Here is a 16,897-nt window from a genome sequence, read left to right as displayed (position 1 = left end):
GTATCATTATTAGTCCAAATTTGAGATGCAAAAATTTTGGCATCAAACCCGGCTCCGAGTGTCGTGACTTGCTACTTGACTGCGACTACGATGGCAGCACCAGATCCTGCCAACATTCGAATACTTACGACCCTCGGCCATGTCGATCATGGCAAGACGACACTTATGGATGCTCTTCTCGCCGCAAACAATATCATCTCGTCACGAATGGCCGGCAAGATGCGGTATATGGACAGTCGGGAAGATGAACAAGAGCGGGGAATCACTATGGAGAGTAGCGCGGTGTCACTGCGATTCCAAGTTATGGATAAGGATGGTGAGTTATTCCCCGCTATTTGTCGTCCTTTATCATGAAAACCAGGCAAAAGCCCAAAGGTTTATGTGGTGAATATGATCGACACGCCGGGACATGTTGACTTTTCGAGCGAAGTATCCACTGCGGCACGGCTATGCGATGGAGCTTTGGTTCTCGTTGACGTCGTTGAGGGTGTTTGCACACAAACCATCGCTGTTCTGCGACAAGCTTGGCTCGATCGGCTCCGACCTATCCTAGTTATCAACAAATTCGACCGTCTCATTACGGAGCTCAAGCTGGCTCCGGTTGAAGCATATCATCACCTAGCGCGGTTGATTGAACAGGTTAACGCGGTCATGGGCAAATTCTTTGAAGGAGATCGGATGGAAGACGACCTGCGGTGGCGTGAAGAACACGAAAGGCGACTGGCAGAGAAGAAGGAGCGAAATGCTGACGCTGCCGATGCTGATACCGACGCCCCAGAAGAAGAATTCCAAGAGAAAGACGACCAAGATATTTACTTCGCACCTGAACGCGGAAACGTCATCTTCGCGTCTGCCATCGATGGCTGGGGCTTTCGAATTGCCAAATTCGCCCAACTATTTGCTATCAAGCTGGGGATGAAGGAGGCTAATCTAAGACGCGTGCTTTGGGGAGACTTCTACATTGATCCAAAGACCAAGAAAGTCATCAGTTATAAACACCTTCGCGGACGTGCTCTCAAGCCTCTTTTCGTGCAATTTGTGCTGGAAAATATCTGGGCCGTCTATGATGCTGTTATACTGAACCCGTTTGTCGTCGATTTCTCTCCTCGTAGATGCTAATTACGTGATCAGAAACACCGAAAAGGTGACCAAGATTGTTGGCGCTTTGAACCTCAAAATTCCGCCCCGAGATCTCAAATCGAAGGACTCTAAACATCTCCTATCGCTTATATTCTCGCAATGGCTGTCGCTTTCGACGTGTATCATCCAGGCTGCAATAGACGTGGTGCCTGCTCCTGCTGTCTCTCAAGCAACCCGAATTCCTAAAATGCTGTACCCTGAGATCTACGAGACCACTATACGGCCGAAAAATAAGATTGAGCAAGACTTGTTTGCGTCCAAGGACGATGCTGATGCTGCCGTCGTCGCATTCGTCAGCAAAATGTTCTCGGTCTCAAGCAAAGACCTACCAGAGAATAAAAAACGATCGATGACCGCGGAGGAAATGAGGGCGAAGGCGAAAGAGGCCAAGGAAGCGAGGCAGGCGGCTGCGGCTAAAGAAAGTGCGGCCGAAGTCGAGAAAGAAGAAGCCCCGTCAAATGAAGATACAGAGCTGACACAAGAGGATGGCGAGATCAACTTGGGTTTTGCTAGACTCTACTCTGGAGCTCTCAAAACCGGCATTGCTGTCTGGGGTGTTTTACCCAAATACAATCCAGCTTTGGCGCCGAATCACCCATATAATGTAAAGCATCTCGTCAAGGCCACCGTCGAAGGGCTATATGTCATGATGGGCAGGGAATTGGTTGCAGTCGACACCGTTCGCCCTGGAAATATATTCGCTATCAAGGGACTGGAAGGCAAAGTCTGGCGGAGCGCAACATTGTTTGCACCGTCTTCGCATGGTGCTGGAGGCGACTCAGAGGATTCTATGCTGAATCTTGGCAGCGTTAACCGGATTGCGCCGCCGATATTACGAGTGGCCTTAGAACCGGCACGGCCAGCAGACATGCCGAAGTTGATTGCCGGACTCAAATTATTGAGTCAATCAGATCCGTGTGTCGAAACTTTCCAACAGCAAACCGGAGAGTATGTTATATTAACGGCTGGAGAGCTACACTTTGAGGTGGGCCCACTTCCAAAGCAGTGCTTCCTGATCAACTTCGTTGCAGCGATGCCTGAAGGATTTGCGTGAACGCTTCGCTAAAGTGGAGATCCAAGCATCCAAACCCATCGTCCCATTCCGGGAAACTGCGGTCAAGGCTACAGGTATTCCTACTTAGCGAAACTTTTGATCTTGTAGATTGAATGGATGCTCTAGATATGGCCCCACCGAAGACTCCGAATGCAACTCGAGGAACTATGCTGGGTACGAGCTCTCAAGGAGTGGTTAGCTTTACCATCAGGGCTAGTCCCATACCCCGCCCGATCCTCGATTTCATACTGCAAAACCTTGCTATATTGAAAACCCTACAGCAAACAGGCAAAGGCTCCACAGAAGAACAAGATGGGGATGATGAACAAGCGAATATCATCGATGGTACTGTGATGCGGAAACCAAGTGTCCAACCCGAGAAATTTTGGACCACGCTACATGAGAAATGCACACAAGTCGGTGGGGAGTGGATTGATGTAGTGGAGCGCATTTGGTCGTTTGGACCACAGAATGCTGGTGGGTGCATTTTGATCGACTCGCGGAAATCTAGCGCCGGGCATTCATCGTATGTCCGCTTTATTTTCTCTGATTGGCTCCGTTCAATGATGTTTAGATTGAAACGCCGATTGGACAAAACTGCAGAAAAGGTACTGGCGGGAGAAGCGGACGAGGAGAAGGTGATCCGGGATTTGGATATCCACATTGAGACTGGTTTTCGACTGGCGACCTTCCAAGGGCCACTGTGTAATGAGCCCGTCGAGGGCATGGCCTATTTCGTGGAGAGCGTAGAGATTGACAGAGAAAGTCTCACGAAGGAAATCGGTGGGTTGATTGACGTCTGTAACAGCCCGCTGATAATTGGGTCAAGAGCAAAACCGGATCGCACAAGTGACTGGGTCGGTCATATCCGCTGTTAGAGATGCCTGTAGAAACGGGTTGTTGGACTGGTCGCCGCGTCTGATGCTCGCGATGTATTCATGCGACATTCAAGCATCGAGTGAGTCGTTTTGCCCGTATCATGACCGGTGATGGGTTGATATGCCCTTGAATAGCGGAAGTGTTGGGCAAAGTATATGGCGTTGTTGCTCGGCGGAGAGGTCGTATTGTGGCTGAAGAGATGAAGGAGGGCACATCCTTTTTCATGGTTTCCGCTGTGATACCGGTCGTCGAGAGCTTTGGCATTGCAGATGGTTCGTGTTATTTTTCATTAATTCATAAAATTGATGCGTACTACTCCCCAAGACATTCGAAAGCGCACCTCTGGAGCTGCCAGCCCCCAGCTGATATTTGCGGGTTATGAATTACTTGATCAAGATCCATTCTGGGTGCCAACTACTGAGGAAGAGTTGGAGGACCTCGGAGAGAAAGCAGACCGTTCAAATATTGCCAAGGGCTATATGGATGCAGTGCGGGAGCGTAAAGGGTTATTTGTGGATAGGAAGATTGTGGAATTCGCAGAGAAGCAGCGGACATTGAAGCGGTAGAGATAGACTGACGTTAGGATAAGGTTACTAGCGGTGAATGTCGTGCCATGACTGCACAACGTGTAGTGGATTGATCTGGAGGACCTCAAGAAGAACGAAAACGGCGTCAAGAATCGAGATTGCAGGGGGGGCTGTGTTGATCGCAAACCACCACCATCTTGGTGGTGGAAACGTCAACGCTGTCTCCCCCGTGGCAGTACTGCACGAGGTGAACAGTACGCTCACCTGCCGAGTCAGAAGGCCCTCCGTACCAAGGAGAAGAGACCTGTAGGGTCTGTAGTCAGTGTACACCTGACAATGCAATGTACCAATGCATAACGCGATCCGCTAGGCGCGAAATTATAATGTGCGGCCAAGGCCACGACTTAGAACAGGTGGCCCATCCAAGCGATGGCACCCCGAAGGTCCAAGACCTTCCGCAAGCCCACTAAAACAAACCTCAAAAATTTTAAATGAGTGACAACACGTGGTCCTCCTCTTCCTCCTCCATCAACTGGTCGCTTTGCAAAGGCGAACGTATGTCTGCAGACAAGGTACCAGTGGGACCAACGCTAACCCAGCCCACTCCGCCAGAACACGACAGCCCAGAAAAAGTCGGAAAGCCAGACGACGGCATCTTCAGACACCCAGACCGCGACAGCCGCGAGAGGAAAACCCCGCAGAGCCGCAAACAGTACGCCTACCCAACCACCACCAGGCCAGCAATCCCACCCCTTCGCTTCCCCAGAGCAGGCACAGACGGTGAAAGAACCCCCCACAGTGGAGGCAGTCAAAATATCTTCGACGAAGACATCCGAATGGACCCCGCTCCACCCCTCGAAAACCGGGCGCAACCACCGGACACGCTCAACCCGGCAAACACGGCCCCAACCGTACCAACAGGAGCCGCCCCGCCCAACACCAACAATGCGGGCCAAGAAGGTGGAGCACTAGACCGCCCAAGACCACCCCAGCCGCAACCCCCGTTCACCCTACCCACCCCCGGGACGTTCGCTGGAGCGGAACCAATCGGCACAAGTACCAATCCCCACTTTGCCACTCAACCCGCTCAACAAGCCCCCCCAAACAAAAAAGACGGCAAACCGGCATGCCAACGCAACCCCGGCTCCTGGCCGGAGGTCATCTTGGACCTCGAGAACCTCATGGCCCACATCGACCCGGTCCAACGCGAGGCAATCGAACGCGATGAAACAGGCCAAAATATGCTCGTTGTAACAAGCCTCGGCGGGGACATGTACAACCGCCTGATGGAGAGTGCCGCAAATGCAGCTCTGGTGATCGACGCAGGCGACAGAGACGCCACACTCACCGACAAAATTGCCAACGTCCTCCAAGCAGTATCGGAAGCCGACAACCCTATTCGCGTATGGCTACCGCAAAGCAACGGAACACCGGCCAGAGGCGACAAATACCACGGGGCGAGCATTCTGGTCGCCGAAGTACCGACAGCGAGCCAACGCAACAAGATAAAGAAACAACGCACGTTTGCATGCACCAGCACCCTCGCATTCCACGTCGTCCAAGCATCTGAGTGCAGAGAGTCATGGGTAGTTGGAGAATGGCAAACTGGCCGCCAAGAAGAGCCGGAACACCAGAAAGCATGCATCCGAGGCGGCCTTTTCAGAGAAATCACGCAGAGCAAAGACCTCATGCAAGACATCGACGCGATGACCCAGGCGAGAGAAGGCTCACTCCCACTCCGAGCGACATACTTCCTTGGATCGCTACATGCCGTCGTTACGCCGCACGTCAAAGACCCCCTCATCACGGTGTACCTCAGCCCGTTTGGAGGAGGAACAAGCCAGCAACGAGCGGCATTCCTCTCTAAACTCCGTGCGGTCAAGTTCTCATTCGACGTCTATCACTTCAAACCTATGCGGAAGAGCGGAGAAGTCCCCAATTGCCCCATCTGCAAACTGTACGGACACCTGGCGTACATCTGCCCATTCACACGTGAGAACAGCGCAACATTCTGGTGGGGCCCGACCCAGACCCTCGGCGAACACACCGAAGGCCCGCTCGCCCTAAACAAGAGAGGCAGATCGGAACGGGGAAGGGGTGGACGAGGTGGCGCCCCACGCGGCCGTTACGTAAACAGAGGCAGCCGAGGAGGGTACAATAGTCGCAGATAATCGAGCTCATGTACTAAACACAATCCCAACTCAGTATATATTGAATGAACACATTTACATTGTTGAAACACAGAATGCCTAGGAACGGGACTAGAAGAAGACGTGGGATGTACCGACTCACGCAACCCAACCCTGCCAAATCTACTGACCAGTGTAAAACTGGGACAGGAAACAGGGGAGGGGACCGCGTTGGGAAAATGCACCCTTGACAATTCAGAAATGGGTTGTGAAGGGGGCATGAGTACCAACGCCGCAACAGCGGGGCCTATTTAGGCCGGGGTCCGCTGGCCAGCAGTCCTGGCATGACGGCGGGCGGAAGCTGCATACCCGATTTATGCAACGGAAGCCCAATGTCAACCCCGAACGGTAGGCGCTAACGTCGCGGGCCATGGCGCGGCCCGCGGCGTGCCTTTTCTTTTGCTACCACAAATTCAACACCATCTAACACAACCACAGGACATACCAGAATGCAACCCGGCACACGACTTGCGGCTCTCGGAGGGTCGGCGAGCTCCGCCACCGGCTTGCCAACACCCAATGATGGGAGCCACATTGGAGGGGAAACAGCGGCGGGTCAACCAGAGGTGAACTGGGATGGCCCAACCGATGACCATCCCCTTAACACCGATGAAGGTCAACCAACTGCGACTCTGCCCACAGTACCGGGAGCAGGGGGCATCCGAGAGGATGCTGTTATGGTGCAGTACGCACCAGGAACCCAGTACGAGGTTCCCCGGCCAGGCAACGAGTCAGTTGCCAGGGATGACACCGGAGACGCACAGTACGTGCATGTAGGCGACACCGCGGGAGTGATCCCAGTCGCAACTCTGCCCGCAGTACAGGGAGCAGGGGGCATCGCAGACGATGCTACGGTGCAAGATGCACCAGGAACTCAGTACGAAGTCCCACGGCTAGTAGAAAGGCCGCCCACACAAGGAGATGTGGAGAATTCACAAGCAGATGCACCTGCTATCCAAAACGAAACCGCGCAAGCACCGCGAGTGAACACACAGAGAGTCTTCCCGGGTCCTGACACCAGCGATAGCAGACTAGGGAAAAAGAACACCAAGGCGTCGACAATGGTTGCTTCGCTAAACATAAGAGGCAATGGGCATGTTAACCCAAGCCACGAAGACAGCAAATGGCCAGAGGTATGGCAGATGATGCGAGAGGAAAAGATTGGAGTCCTCATCGTCTGCGAATCACATCTGAGCGACGAACGAAAACAGCGCATTGACCGCCTGTTTGGAAGACGAATGAGACTCGAGTTCTCACGTGACGAAAGATCGCCAAATGCGAAAGGCGTCGCTTTTGTCCTTAACAAATTCCTTGTGAATGCTAAAGAAATAAACAAGCGTGAAATAGTCGCTGGCCGGGCCCTACTCCTAGAGATGAAACACGGAGACGGCTCAAAACTCTCCATTCTCGGCGTCTACGCGCCAAACGACCCGACTGAGAACGCTGAATTCTGGGACACAATCAACCAATGGTTTGCGAACAACCCACACGTGAGACGCCCGGACATAATGGGGGGCGACATAAATATGGTTGAGTCGGCAATTGACCGCCTCCCCCCACAGTGACCCTGTCATCTGCGTGGATGCCCTCGACCGACTGAAAACTGCACTCGGCCTGGTGGACTACTGGAGGGAGACACACCCGACGACGCTGAAATATACATATGCCCAGTCCGAAGACCAAGGTGGAGCGGAATCGCGAATCGACAGATTCTATGTCCGCGCAAGCATTGCAGACGATACGTTCGAATGGACCTTCAAAACACCAGGCATCCGGACAGACCATAAGCTAATCAGCTTCCGAATAACAACCGTGGACTCGCCAACGATGGGTAGCGGCCGATGGACACTCCCCGAACACATAACGAGCGAGAAAACATTCAAAAAATATACCTCAGAGCGTGGCAAACTCCTCGAAGATAGTCTCGGCCTACTGAAGTCCCACCCAGAAATGCGCAGCCCCTCCAACAACCCACAAATACTCTGGAAAGAGTTCAAGGACGATATCACACACAAAGCAAGGGAACGAGCCAAAATAGTAACCCCCAAGATGACGAAAGAAATCAAAGATCTGGAGAAAAAACTGGATATGATAGTCAAAGACGCAAACATGACTGACGAAGAAAAAACCCTCTCGGCGGCAGTGATGACCGAGAAGCTTGTGCAACTGCAACGAACCAGATTTAAATCCAACAGACAAACCGTCAAGATGCAGCATGTCGTACATGCAGAGCTCGTTGGAAGATACTGGTCCAAACTAAACAGGCCTGCGAAGCCAAAGGATATCATCCCACGCCTGCAAAAGAACGTCGGCTCGAACGAACAACCAAGATACGAGACTAACTCGAGAAAAATGGCATCCATGGCCCGTGATTACCATAACAAACTGCAGAACGAGCGAAACGACGTCCCACCAGAAGAACGGGAGACCAAGATTGACACAGTGCTAAACCGGGTAAAAGCGACCACGTCTCAAGACCAACAAACACGCCTTGGGGGCAAAGTCACCCGGGACGAAGTACTGAACGCACTGAAAATGTCAGCCAACTTCAAAGCACCTGGCCTAGACGGCATACCTTTTGAGCTTTGGAAAACACTGAACGATCGATACGAGTCAGCAAAGGAGAAAGCGGCGGAGGAAGAGAGAGTAGCAGAATTTGACGTGATTACCGCAATGCAAACGGTCTTCAACGACATCGAGGAGCATGGTATGGCGGAGAACACAGACTTCTCGGAGAGCTGGATGTGCCCACTGTACAAGAAAAATGACAAATCTGATATTGCGAACTATCGTCCAATCTCCCTCCTAAACACCGACTACAAAATATTCACGAAAGCTCTCACCATTAAACTCGCGCAAGAAGCCCCATCTCTTATACACACCGACCAAGCAGGCTTTGTCCCAAAACGGCAAATTCGGGACCAAGTATGGTTGACGAAAAGATTAATCGAATACGCTGAAGTGTCAGAACACGACGGGGTAATAGTCGCACTCGACCAAGAGAAAGCTTATGACAAAATAGAACATGACTACCTATGGCGGACTCTGCAGAAATTTGGAATACCAGAGCAATTTATTAAAACCGTACGGGCACTGTACAGCAACGCGAAAACATATGTCATGATCAACGGAGAGCGGAGTGAGCACCCCTTCAAGGTGACGCGGGGAGTGCGGCAAGGGGACCCACTCTCATGCCTTCTGTTCGACCTGGCCATAGAACCACTCGCAGAAGCACTACGATCCTCCCACCTGAAAGGGATCAAAATCGAAGGTAGAGTGGAAAGAATTATCACCTCCCTCTTCGCCGACGACACAATGGTGTACCTCGACAAGGAAGACGACTGGGGTGAATTATGGAAAATTCTAGATGAATGGTGCATTGCAGCGGGGGCTAAATTTAATGTTAGCAAGACGGAAATCATCCCTGTCGGGAGACAACAGCACCGTGAGGCAGTCGTTGAGTCGAGATGCATTAACGGACTAGACGGCACCAAAGTGGCTGACAACATCAAAATCGCAATGGACGGAGAACCAGTTCGCACCCTTGGAGCCTGGGTAGGGAACAACGTCGAAGATGCAGACACATGGGCAAGAACCCTTGAAAAAATTGACGGCGCTCTGGCGCATTGGGAACTGAGTAACCCTACAATGGAGGGACGCAGGCTCATTGTTCAAATGGTGGTGGGAGGTATGACACAATACCTTACCACAGTGCAAGGCATGCCCAAGGAGGTGGAGAACCGAATCGAGCGCAGGATACGCAACTTCCTATGGGCAGGTAAAAAGAGCGTGACGATAAACAAGGAAACAGTGTACGCACCGAAAGAAATTGGCGGCAGAGGCCTCCTTGACATCCGGGCCCGGAACGAAGCCATAACCATAACGTGGCTCCAGAGATACCTAAATTTCGGCCCCGACAGACCCTCATGGGCATACGTCACAGACCAAATACTGATAAGGAATAAATCTGACGACCAAAAATATGGAAGTATGGAAACACGCACCAGCCCGTACCTACAACACTGGGAGCCCAAAGTATCATCGGCCAAAGTCGGAAACGACCTCGCACGCCTGATCAAGGCAGGAAAAGACCACGATGTCGGCATCGAGGCAATAGCTGTGTCCCGAAACATACAACGCAGTATGCCAATATGGCACCACATCAAGTCCAGCGAGGATGACTGGAGGGTCTTCCGCTACCCAAAGGCAACAATCGAATGCCTACACAAGAACCACAAAGTCAAGTCAGTCCGAGACGCGGAAGAACTGGCGAACAAAATGCAAACACGAAGACATACGTCACGAGTCGACTGTAAATGTACATCGTGCCAAATAACGAGGGTGGCGTCTAAATGTAAGCACCCGAATAAGTGCTACGAGAAGGCGAGAGACATGCTACATACCATCCAAGACAAATGGGACCCCAGATTGGCCCAGCCGGAGACGATGGAGGAACTCCTTGAAGACACACCGGTCGCACTCGATGAGAATATTGTCCCATTCAACCGGAAAGTCACCACACGAGGGTCCATAGCCGACACATTCCGCGTCTTCAGAAATGGAGCGCGAAATAAAACAAAAAGCGGCCCCGGACACTTCACCGCTACCCGCAAGCGGCCCAGCCGTCACAGTCTACACAGATGGGTCAGCACTTAAAAACGGAACCCCCCAGGTGCAGGCTGGAGCCGGCATCTTCTTTGGGGAAAATGACCCTAGGAACAGGTCACTGAGAATCCCCGCCCACCTCTCGCCATCCAACCAGGTTGGAGAGCTGGCGGCAGTAAAAGAAGCCGCAGAAATGTGCCCCATCGACCGCCCACTGCACATAATCAGTGACTCAAGGTACACAATCGACGGCCTCACGAAGAACCTACAGAACTGGGAAGATGTCGGATTCTTCCTCGTGGAAAATGGTGAGCTGGCGCGCGCAACGGTGTCGAGGATCAGAGAACGCAGGGCGGAGACGACCTTCCAATGGGTCAAAGGCCACGCTGGCAACGAAGGGAACGAAGGGGCCGACGAACTGGCTGGCCTTGGTGCAACACAAACCCCCGAAGACGAAATTCGTATGGATTTGAGACCAGACTTAGTCCTCCCCGGGGCCAAACTACAGGCGATCAAACAGTCGACGGCCTACAAAATAATCAGACAAATAAATATGGCGAAACCGGACTACGAGGAAGCCCTCAATAGACGGGCCACAAGGGACAACATGTCCAAAGCACAAAACGCGATTGAGTCGCGAGAGGACACGACCGCTACCGAGAAAACAATCTGGAAAGCGACGAGACACAAAGATGTGTCACGCATAATCCGAATCTTCATGTGGAAACTGCTGCATGGAGGCTTCAAAGTGGGCAACCACTGGAAGGACATCCCACAGTACACAGACTGGGTAGATTGCAGGAAATGCGGACTCACCGAATCCATGGAGCATATTCTGACAAAATGCGAATGTCAGGGACAGGAAGAGATCTGGAAATTGGTGAGCAACACATGGGAAAAGAAAACAGGCAACGAAATTAAACCCACAATCGGCCAGATAATGGCCTCTGGTGCACCCGGCGCGAGTCAGGGAAAGAGTAGTGGCGAAGAGCGACTATACCGAGTACTAATATCAGAGTCAGCATATCTCATTTGGAAGCTTAGATGCGAACGCGTCATAGGAGATAAACCAGAGGCGTCGCTTGAAGAGATCAGGAACCGCTGGCGCAAAACAATCAACAACAGGATAGAGATAGATCGTGCACTCACCGATAAGAAAAAGTGGGGCAAGAAGGCCATTCGCCGCTCGGTTGTACAGGCCACCTGGGGCAAAACACTGAGGGACGAGGACCAACTGCCGTCGAACTGGACGTCGACGACTATCGGGGTTTTAGTGGGTATCGGATGAGCTGGTGATGATGGCAAGCTGTGACTGATGAAGCCGCAAGGCAGAAGTTGCAGCGCTGCCTGAACTAGCAAGGCCGAAGCCCCACACAAGGCGTGTACACACGCCAGTGCTATGGAGCATTTCCTCGAGTGGACCAAAATCAGGCTTGGTTTAAATCCCAAGGCCGCCAAACCACGGGTAGCGAGTGACCGACATAGGTCGGCCCGGATGCGATGCGGAATCTCGAAAGAGATAAACGCGGAGATACGGGGAAGCGTTAATTCGCCCTTACGTGCTACTATCCCAAACGTGCCACAAAAAAAAAAAAAAAAAAAAAAAAAAAAAAAAATCGAGATTGCAGCTAGAAGAAGTGGGCGTCACACTATGGTCACACGCCTGTGTCCGCCCCTCGTCGTAATTCTCCATGGCTGCTGCAGTCGCCAGCTATAATAGCCTCTCAAATTCTTTCCTTTCTTCATCCACGGCGGTCGAGGTAGATGACGCCGACGAGCAGTTCACTACACTGTTTTGCCGTGCCATCTACGACTATACCGCTCAAGATGGTTCCGCACTCTCATTCCGCCAGAACGACATTATTGAGGCATGTGGTCAACCTTGTTACTCAACAGCAGGCTGATCTAAACAGGTTCTTACCCAACAACCTTCTGGGTGGTGGGATGGCTTACTGGGGGATGAACGCGGCTGGTTTCCCTCGAACTATGTTACAATCATTTCGGACGAGGAGGCAGAACTAGCATTTTCGTCGTCAGAGGCCTCTGTGCCGACGGAACAAACTCCAGCCTTGGAGGCGAATGGCGACAACGCTTCAGTCCTCGATATGTCTCACGCCATGATGCGAGGTACCCAGGCGGAGAACGAGCAATGGCTGGACGCTGAGTTGGGAGGGGTCCAGGCCGGACTTGACGACCTTGCCAATGCTACGTTCACCAATGGGCCGGTTGAATCCAACGACTTTTGGATGCCGGAGGTCACAACAGATGGCCAGGTGCGTCTTCTAAAACGACTATGAAATGCTCGAAGGAATACCACTAACTTGCAAATGTAGATCTTCTACGTCAATACCAAGACGGGACAGAGAGCTCGGGATTTGCCCAGCGAAACTGACGGCGAAACATCAGACAGTGATTATACCGGTCTGGCATCGCAATCCAGCTCCCGGTCAGGTACCAGTGCTGGTCTTACCAATAGTCTACCTCCAGGAAACCGAGATGGCGGAAGCTCGGCCGGATTTGGTCTCCCTCGTCGAACGACCACTCCCGAGCCTTGGGTGAAGAAACTTGCGGACGATGGCATGTCCTATTATTATTTCAATAAGGTGGACAACACTTCTCAATGGACTCGACCGGAGCCCGACATCAGTAGCAACAACAACAGATCTCACACTCGCGATCGGAGTACAACACGTCCTCTCCCTCCCACTACTGCCTCAACCTCCTTCCAACCAGCCATTCGTCCTCTCCCCCCAACTTCCCGTGCCACACAGAAAGCATCGCGACTTAGCGTTTACTCTGACAGCTCAGACATTCACCCCCTCGAGCCTTCAGGGTCCAGGACAAATGGCTATCGCCCAGCCGTCGATGTCAAGATGGAGCTCACATCGGCAGAACGGATAGCTCAATCCTTACAACATGCACTGACCCCCCCACCAGCAGAACTTGTGACCGACTTGTCTGCCGTTGCACGTAGTGCTATCCAAGCGGTCATCGAGAATGTTGATGCTACTGCGATCGGACGGCGACCGCCTGGGGAAGAATATCGTATGGATGAGTTAGTCTCTGGTGTTGTCTTCTCCGTCCGAAATCTGCTCTATGTCGCTGCCGCATCAACTGGCCAAATACCACCAAACGTCCTACCCCGTAACATGCGATATACTATCCCAACTACCAACCCTTCTCCACTCAAACCAGCCCAGCGTAAAGTTACAGCTACGCTTTCAAGACTTGTCCTCTCTGCTAGAGCTCTTCAATATGATGCAGGCTCGACTGTCTCTGACACTCTTGATCGAATCCAAGTGGACGCCGAGGAACTCGACCGTGCTGTCCATTCTTTCGTTCTCGAAGTTCAGCGAGTGCAGCATTCAACACCAGAGGCCAACAAGAATGTGAAGCGATTACATGGTGTTTTTGTTACAGCCAATATCGGTTTGGGCCTCTTTGGTGCAGGAGCAGCGGCCAGTTGGAAGGGCTTTGGCTGGGTCTCCTTACCTGAAGAGGACTCGCCCCAAGATCCTCTCAGCGTCAATGCGCTCAGCGATCTGTCTACTCAAGTGCAGGAGCTGGATCGCTATTTCGGTTCACTGGAAGACGCAGTTCGGGCGCCTGACGATAGCTCAAGTGTGTCATCAAACATTGATCAAATTGTCCCTATTAACATTTGACAGTGGAAGTCATTCACCACCGCTCACGGCTTCTCGTTGCTCAGCTTTCTTTGTATCTCAAGTTTGCCTCCAACATACATATCGCCCGTCATGTTGACATCGACGGTATACGTCAAGAAGCAGGCGCTGGTCCCAACGAAATGTACCTCCAAACGGTTGATCGAGCGCGTTCCTTGATACGGACGCTGGAACACGGCATGCAGTCCGTCTATGACGAAAGCATGTCTCTCCTTCTTGCAGCTCAGTCTTTGCGGCGGATCGAACCTGGTCAATCCTTTCAAGCACAGGACCTGACTCTTGATTATTTGCAAACACTCTCAGTTTCACTGAGAGCCAATCTCCAATTAGTCAACAATACGTTTGATGGGCTGTTGTCGATTGGACATGAGCAAGCAGACCTTGCACAAGGCGATTATAACGGCTCTATCGACTGGCGAATGTCGCGATTAAGTGTGATCGACCCAGCTCTTGGCGGCGCTCTTCGTCCAGAGTCAACATTGTTGGAGGGTAACGGGGACATGATTGACATTGGTTCTGTTTTGGAACAGAGGAAGCGCCGGCTTGCTCCCGAGACATTTGCCTCGCAATCCAGTCAACATCATCCCAACGCAAGCAGCGTTAGTTCGACCCTCAACGGAGACTTCGAGGACGACACCATGGTACCCGACTCTCCAGATAAGGGAGACTTCGATGGTGGTCTGGATGAGGACCGTGCGATTATTCTCTTTCTTAAAAAACACTGTTTGCCTGACGTATCTTCCCATAGCCACCCCTAACAATCCGCGATCACCTCCTCGTCCGTCCGGCAGCAGCAAATTAGCCAAGATTCTCGGAGCCGACTATGCGAAAAGTGTTCCCCCACCACCAGAACCAGAAGCTCCTCCGAAACCTTGGTATCTCCAGCCATCATATAGTCCCACTGAGATTATGATGGATGCTGATGGTGGTGTTCGAGCTGGAACTGTACCCGCCCTTGTTGAAAGGTTGACGGCACACGAACAGGGAGGTACGGACAAGCCTTCTTTCTTTGGTGTTGTCCCTTCTAAGCCCTGCGTAGATCCGACCTTCATCAAGTCTTTTTTAATGACATTCAAGTCCTTTACCTCGGTGGACGATTTATTCGACTTGCTTGTACAACGATTCTGGATACAACCTCCACCCAAATTGACGCCTGCGGAACGCGAAGAATGGGGTCGACTGAAGCAACACATCATCCAGGCTCGGTGCGTGTGATCAGCTTCGTTAAGCCAACATTCATCAGCTTCAACACAGAGTGTTGAATACTTTCAAGTCTATGATTGTGGATGATGACGTCCTTGAGAAGGATGACCTGTTTATCCTGGAAAGGATAAAAGAGTTCATCACGACAGACGAGGTTGTGAGATTCCCAGCGGCTAAGCAACTGTTGATACTTATTGAGCGAGCGGTAAGATGGTTCCTGTTCTTCGACATCCCTCTCATTTCCATTTTAGCAAAAGGGTGGCGATAGCATGATCAAAATGATTACTGCACCTCAGGGACTACCTCCGCCGCCATTGGTGCCGAAATCGAGCAAGAAACTCAAACTATTAGACATCGAACCCCTGGAGCTTGCACGTCAGCTGACCATAATGGAAAGCCAGCTCTATCAACGCATTCGACCCATGGAGTGTTTACAGCGGGCAAGAGAACAGCGGACAGAGAATATCGACAACATCACCGTCGTCATCCAAACGAGCAACAAGGTACAAATTCACATGATATATCAGCAATCCTCTTATCTGCTGCTAGATCGCTCTTTGGGTTGCGGAATCGATTCTCTCTAAAGAGGATTCAAGACGGAGAGCTAATGTCGTCAAACACCTGATAGCTGTTGCCGACGTGAGTCAAACTAATTGTACTCTCGTCGTACTCATGGATCCCCAGCGGTGCCGAACGTTGAACAACTTCTCTACTATGGCAGCTATCACTGCTGGTTTGAACACCCCACCAATTCGTCGTCTCAAGCGGACCTGGGAACAAGTCAATCAACGCTATATGGCCCAGTTTGGTGCTTGCGAATTAACGATAGATTCTGAGAAGAACTTTGCCAAGTACCGAGCTATGATGACGTCAGTGATTCCGCCCTGTGTACCTTTCATTGGTGAGCATTTTTCTAATGCTGGCCTTGGAGATAGTCCTAATAACGCCTAGGTGTCTTTCTAACCACATTACAATTCATCCATGACGGGAACAAGGACAATCTACAAGGTCCGCCACCCGCTGGCGCGAAAGAGGGAACACTTGGAATGTCGCTCGTCAATTTCCGGAAACGGCAAATGGCATCCGAGGTTATCAATGACATTAAACGGTGGCAAGTGCCGTTTAACTTCCATGTGATACCCAGCGTCCAAGCCTACATCGAGGAGTCGCTCAATTCAGTGAGCGACACCAAGGAGTCTAGTGAGCGCTTCTGGAACATGTCTCTGGAGCGTGAACCGCGAGAACGGGAAGACGAGAAAATGGCACGGTTGCTACAAGAAAGCGGGTTCTTGTAGTGGTGAGCTGCTAACTTGGCATTGCTTTTGTATCACTGGTAATTATTACTGTAAAACTAGGCTTGACTTACTTACTTACCTGCGGATTTCTGTATCTCTCTCTTTTAACATGGTGCTTAAACTCCAATCGACAACGCCCTCGCAGAGTCACGTGTCCGCGTTGCGTTGGACTACACATGATATCATTCATTTCCGACTGACATCTAATTACGGAGTTTTGCTACTTAGCTGAATCGTACTTGGAAAGTTTGGTTTCGTCCCGATCGGAGTTGTTGGGAAGGTGAGGCGGCTTGGTTGTTTGACGGAAGCATTTTTTTATTGA

At 51.6% G+C, this 16,897-nt stretch overlaps 3 protein-coding genes across 3 annotated transcripts; all 3 read left to right on the top strand.

The window, feature by feature from the left end:
- Positions 1 to 90: 90 nt before the first annotated feature.
- On the top strand, positions 91 to 3,639 carry MIND_00868800 (uncharacterized protein; the record flags this gene model as incomplete). Its single annotated transcript, XM_037365347.1, has 9 exons — positions 91 to 316; positions 362 to 1,085; positions 1,132 to 2,125; positions 2,172 to 2,268; positions 2,321 to 2,720; positions 2,769 to 2,977; positions 3,024 to 3,152; positions 3,208 to 3,345; positions 3,398 to 3,639. 9 exons carry the CDS (start codon positions 91 to 93, stop codon positions 3,637 to 3,639), a joined length of 3,159 nt encoding a protein of 1,052 aa, XP_037218589.1.
- Positions 3,640 to 4,091: 452 nt separating this feature from the next.
- On the top strand, positions 4,092 to 5,771 carry MIND_00868700 (uncharacterized protein; the record flags this gene model as incomplete). Its single annotated transcript, XM_037365346.1, has 4 exons — positions 4,092 to 4,155; positions 4,213 to 4,312; positions 4,367 to 5,557; positions 5,603 to 5,771. 4 exons carry the CDS (start codon positions 4,092 to 4,094, stop codon positions 5,769 to 5,771), a joined length of 1,524 nt encoding a protein of 507 aa, XP_037218588.1.
- A 6,314-nt stretch (positions 5,772 to 12,085) lies between these two features.
- On the top strand, positions 12,086 to 16,575 carry MIND_00868600 (uncharacterized protein; the record flags this gene model as incomplete). The annotated part of the gene is made up of 11 exons (XM_037365345.1): positions 12,086 to 12,262; positions 12,308 to 12,667; positions 12,728 to 14,015; positions 14,063 to 14,770; positions 14,826 to 15,065; positions 15,117 to 15,282; positions 15,332 to 15,485; positions 15,532 to 15,783; positions 15,830 to 15,919; positions 15,965 to 16,181; positions 16,232 to 16,575. 11 exons carry the CDS (start codon positions 12,086 to 12,088, stop codon positions 16,573 to 16,575), a joined length of 3,996 nt encoding a protein of 1,331 aa, XP_037218587.1.
- Positions 16,576 to 16,897: the final 322 nt, after the last annotated feature.

Source organism: Mycena indigotica (genome assembly GCF_014461135.1).
Source record: "Mycena indigotica strain 171206Taipei chromosome Unknown Mind.scaff0007, whole genome shotgun sequence".
Taxonomy (NCBI): Eukaryota; Fungi; Basidiomycota; class Agaricomycetes; order Agaricales; family Mycenaceae; genus Mycena; species Mycena indigotica.
This window is presented reverse-complemented; position numbering and strand designations above follow the sequence as displayed.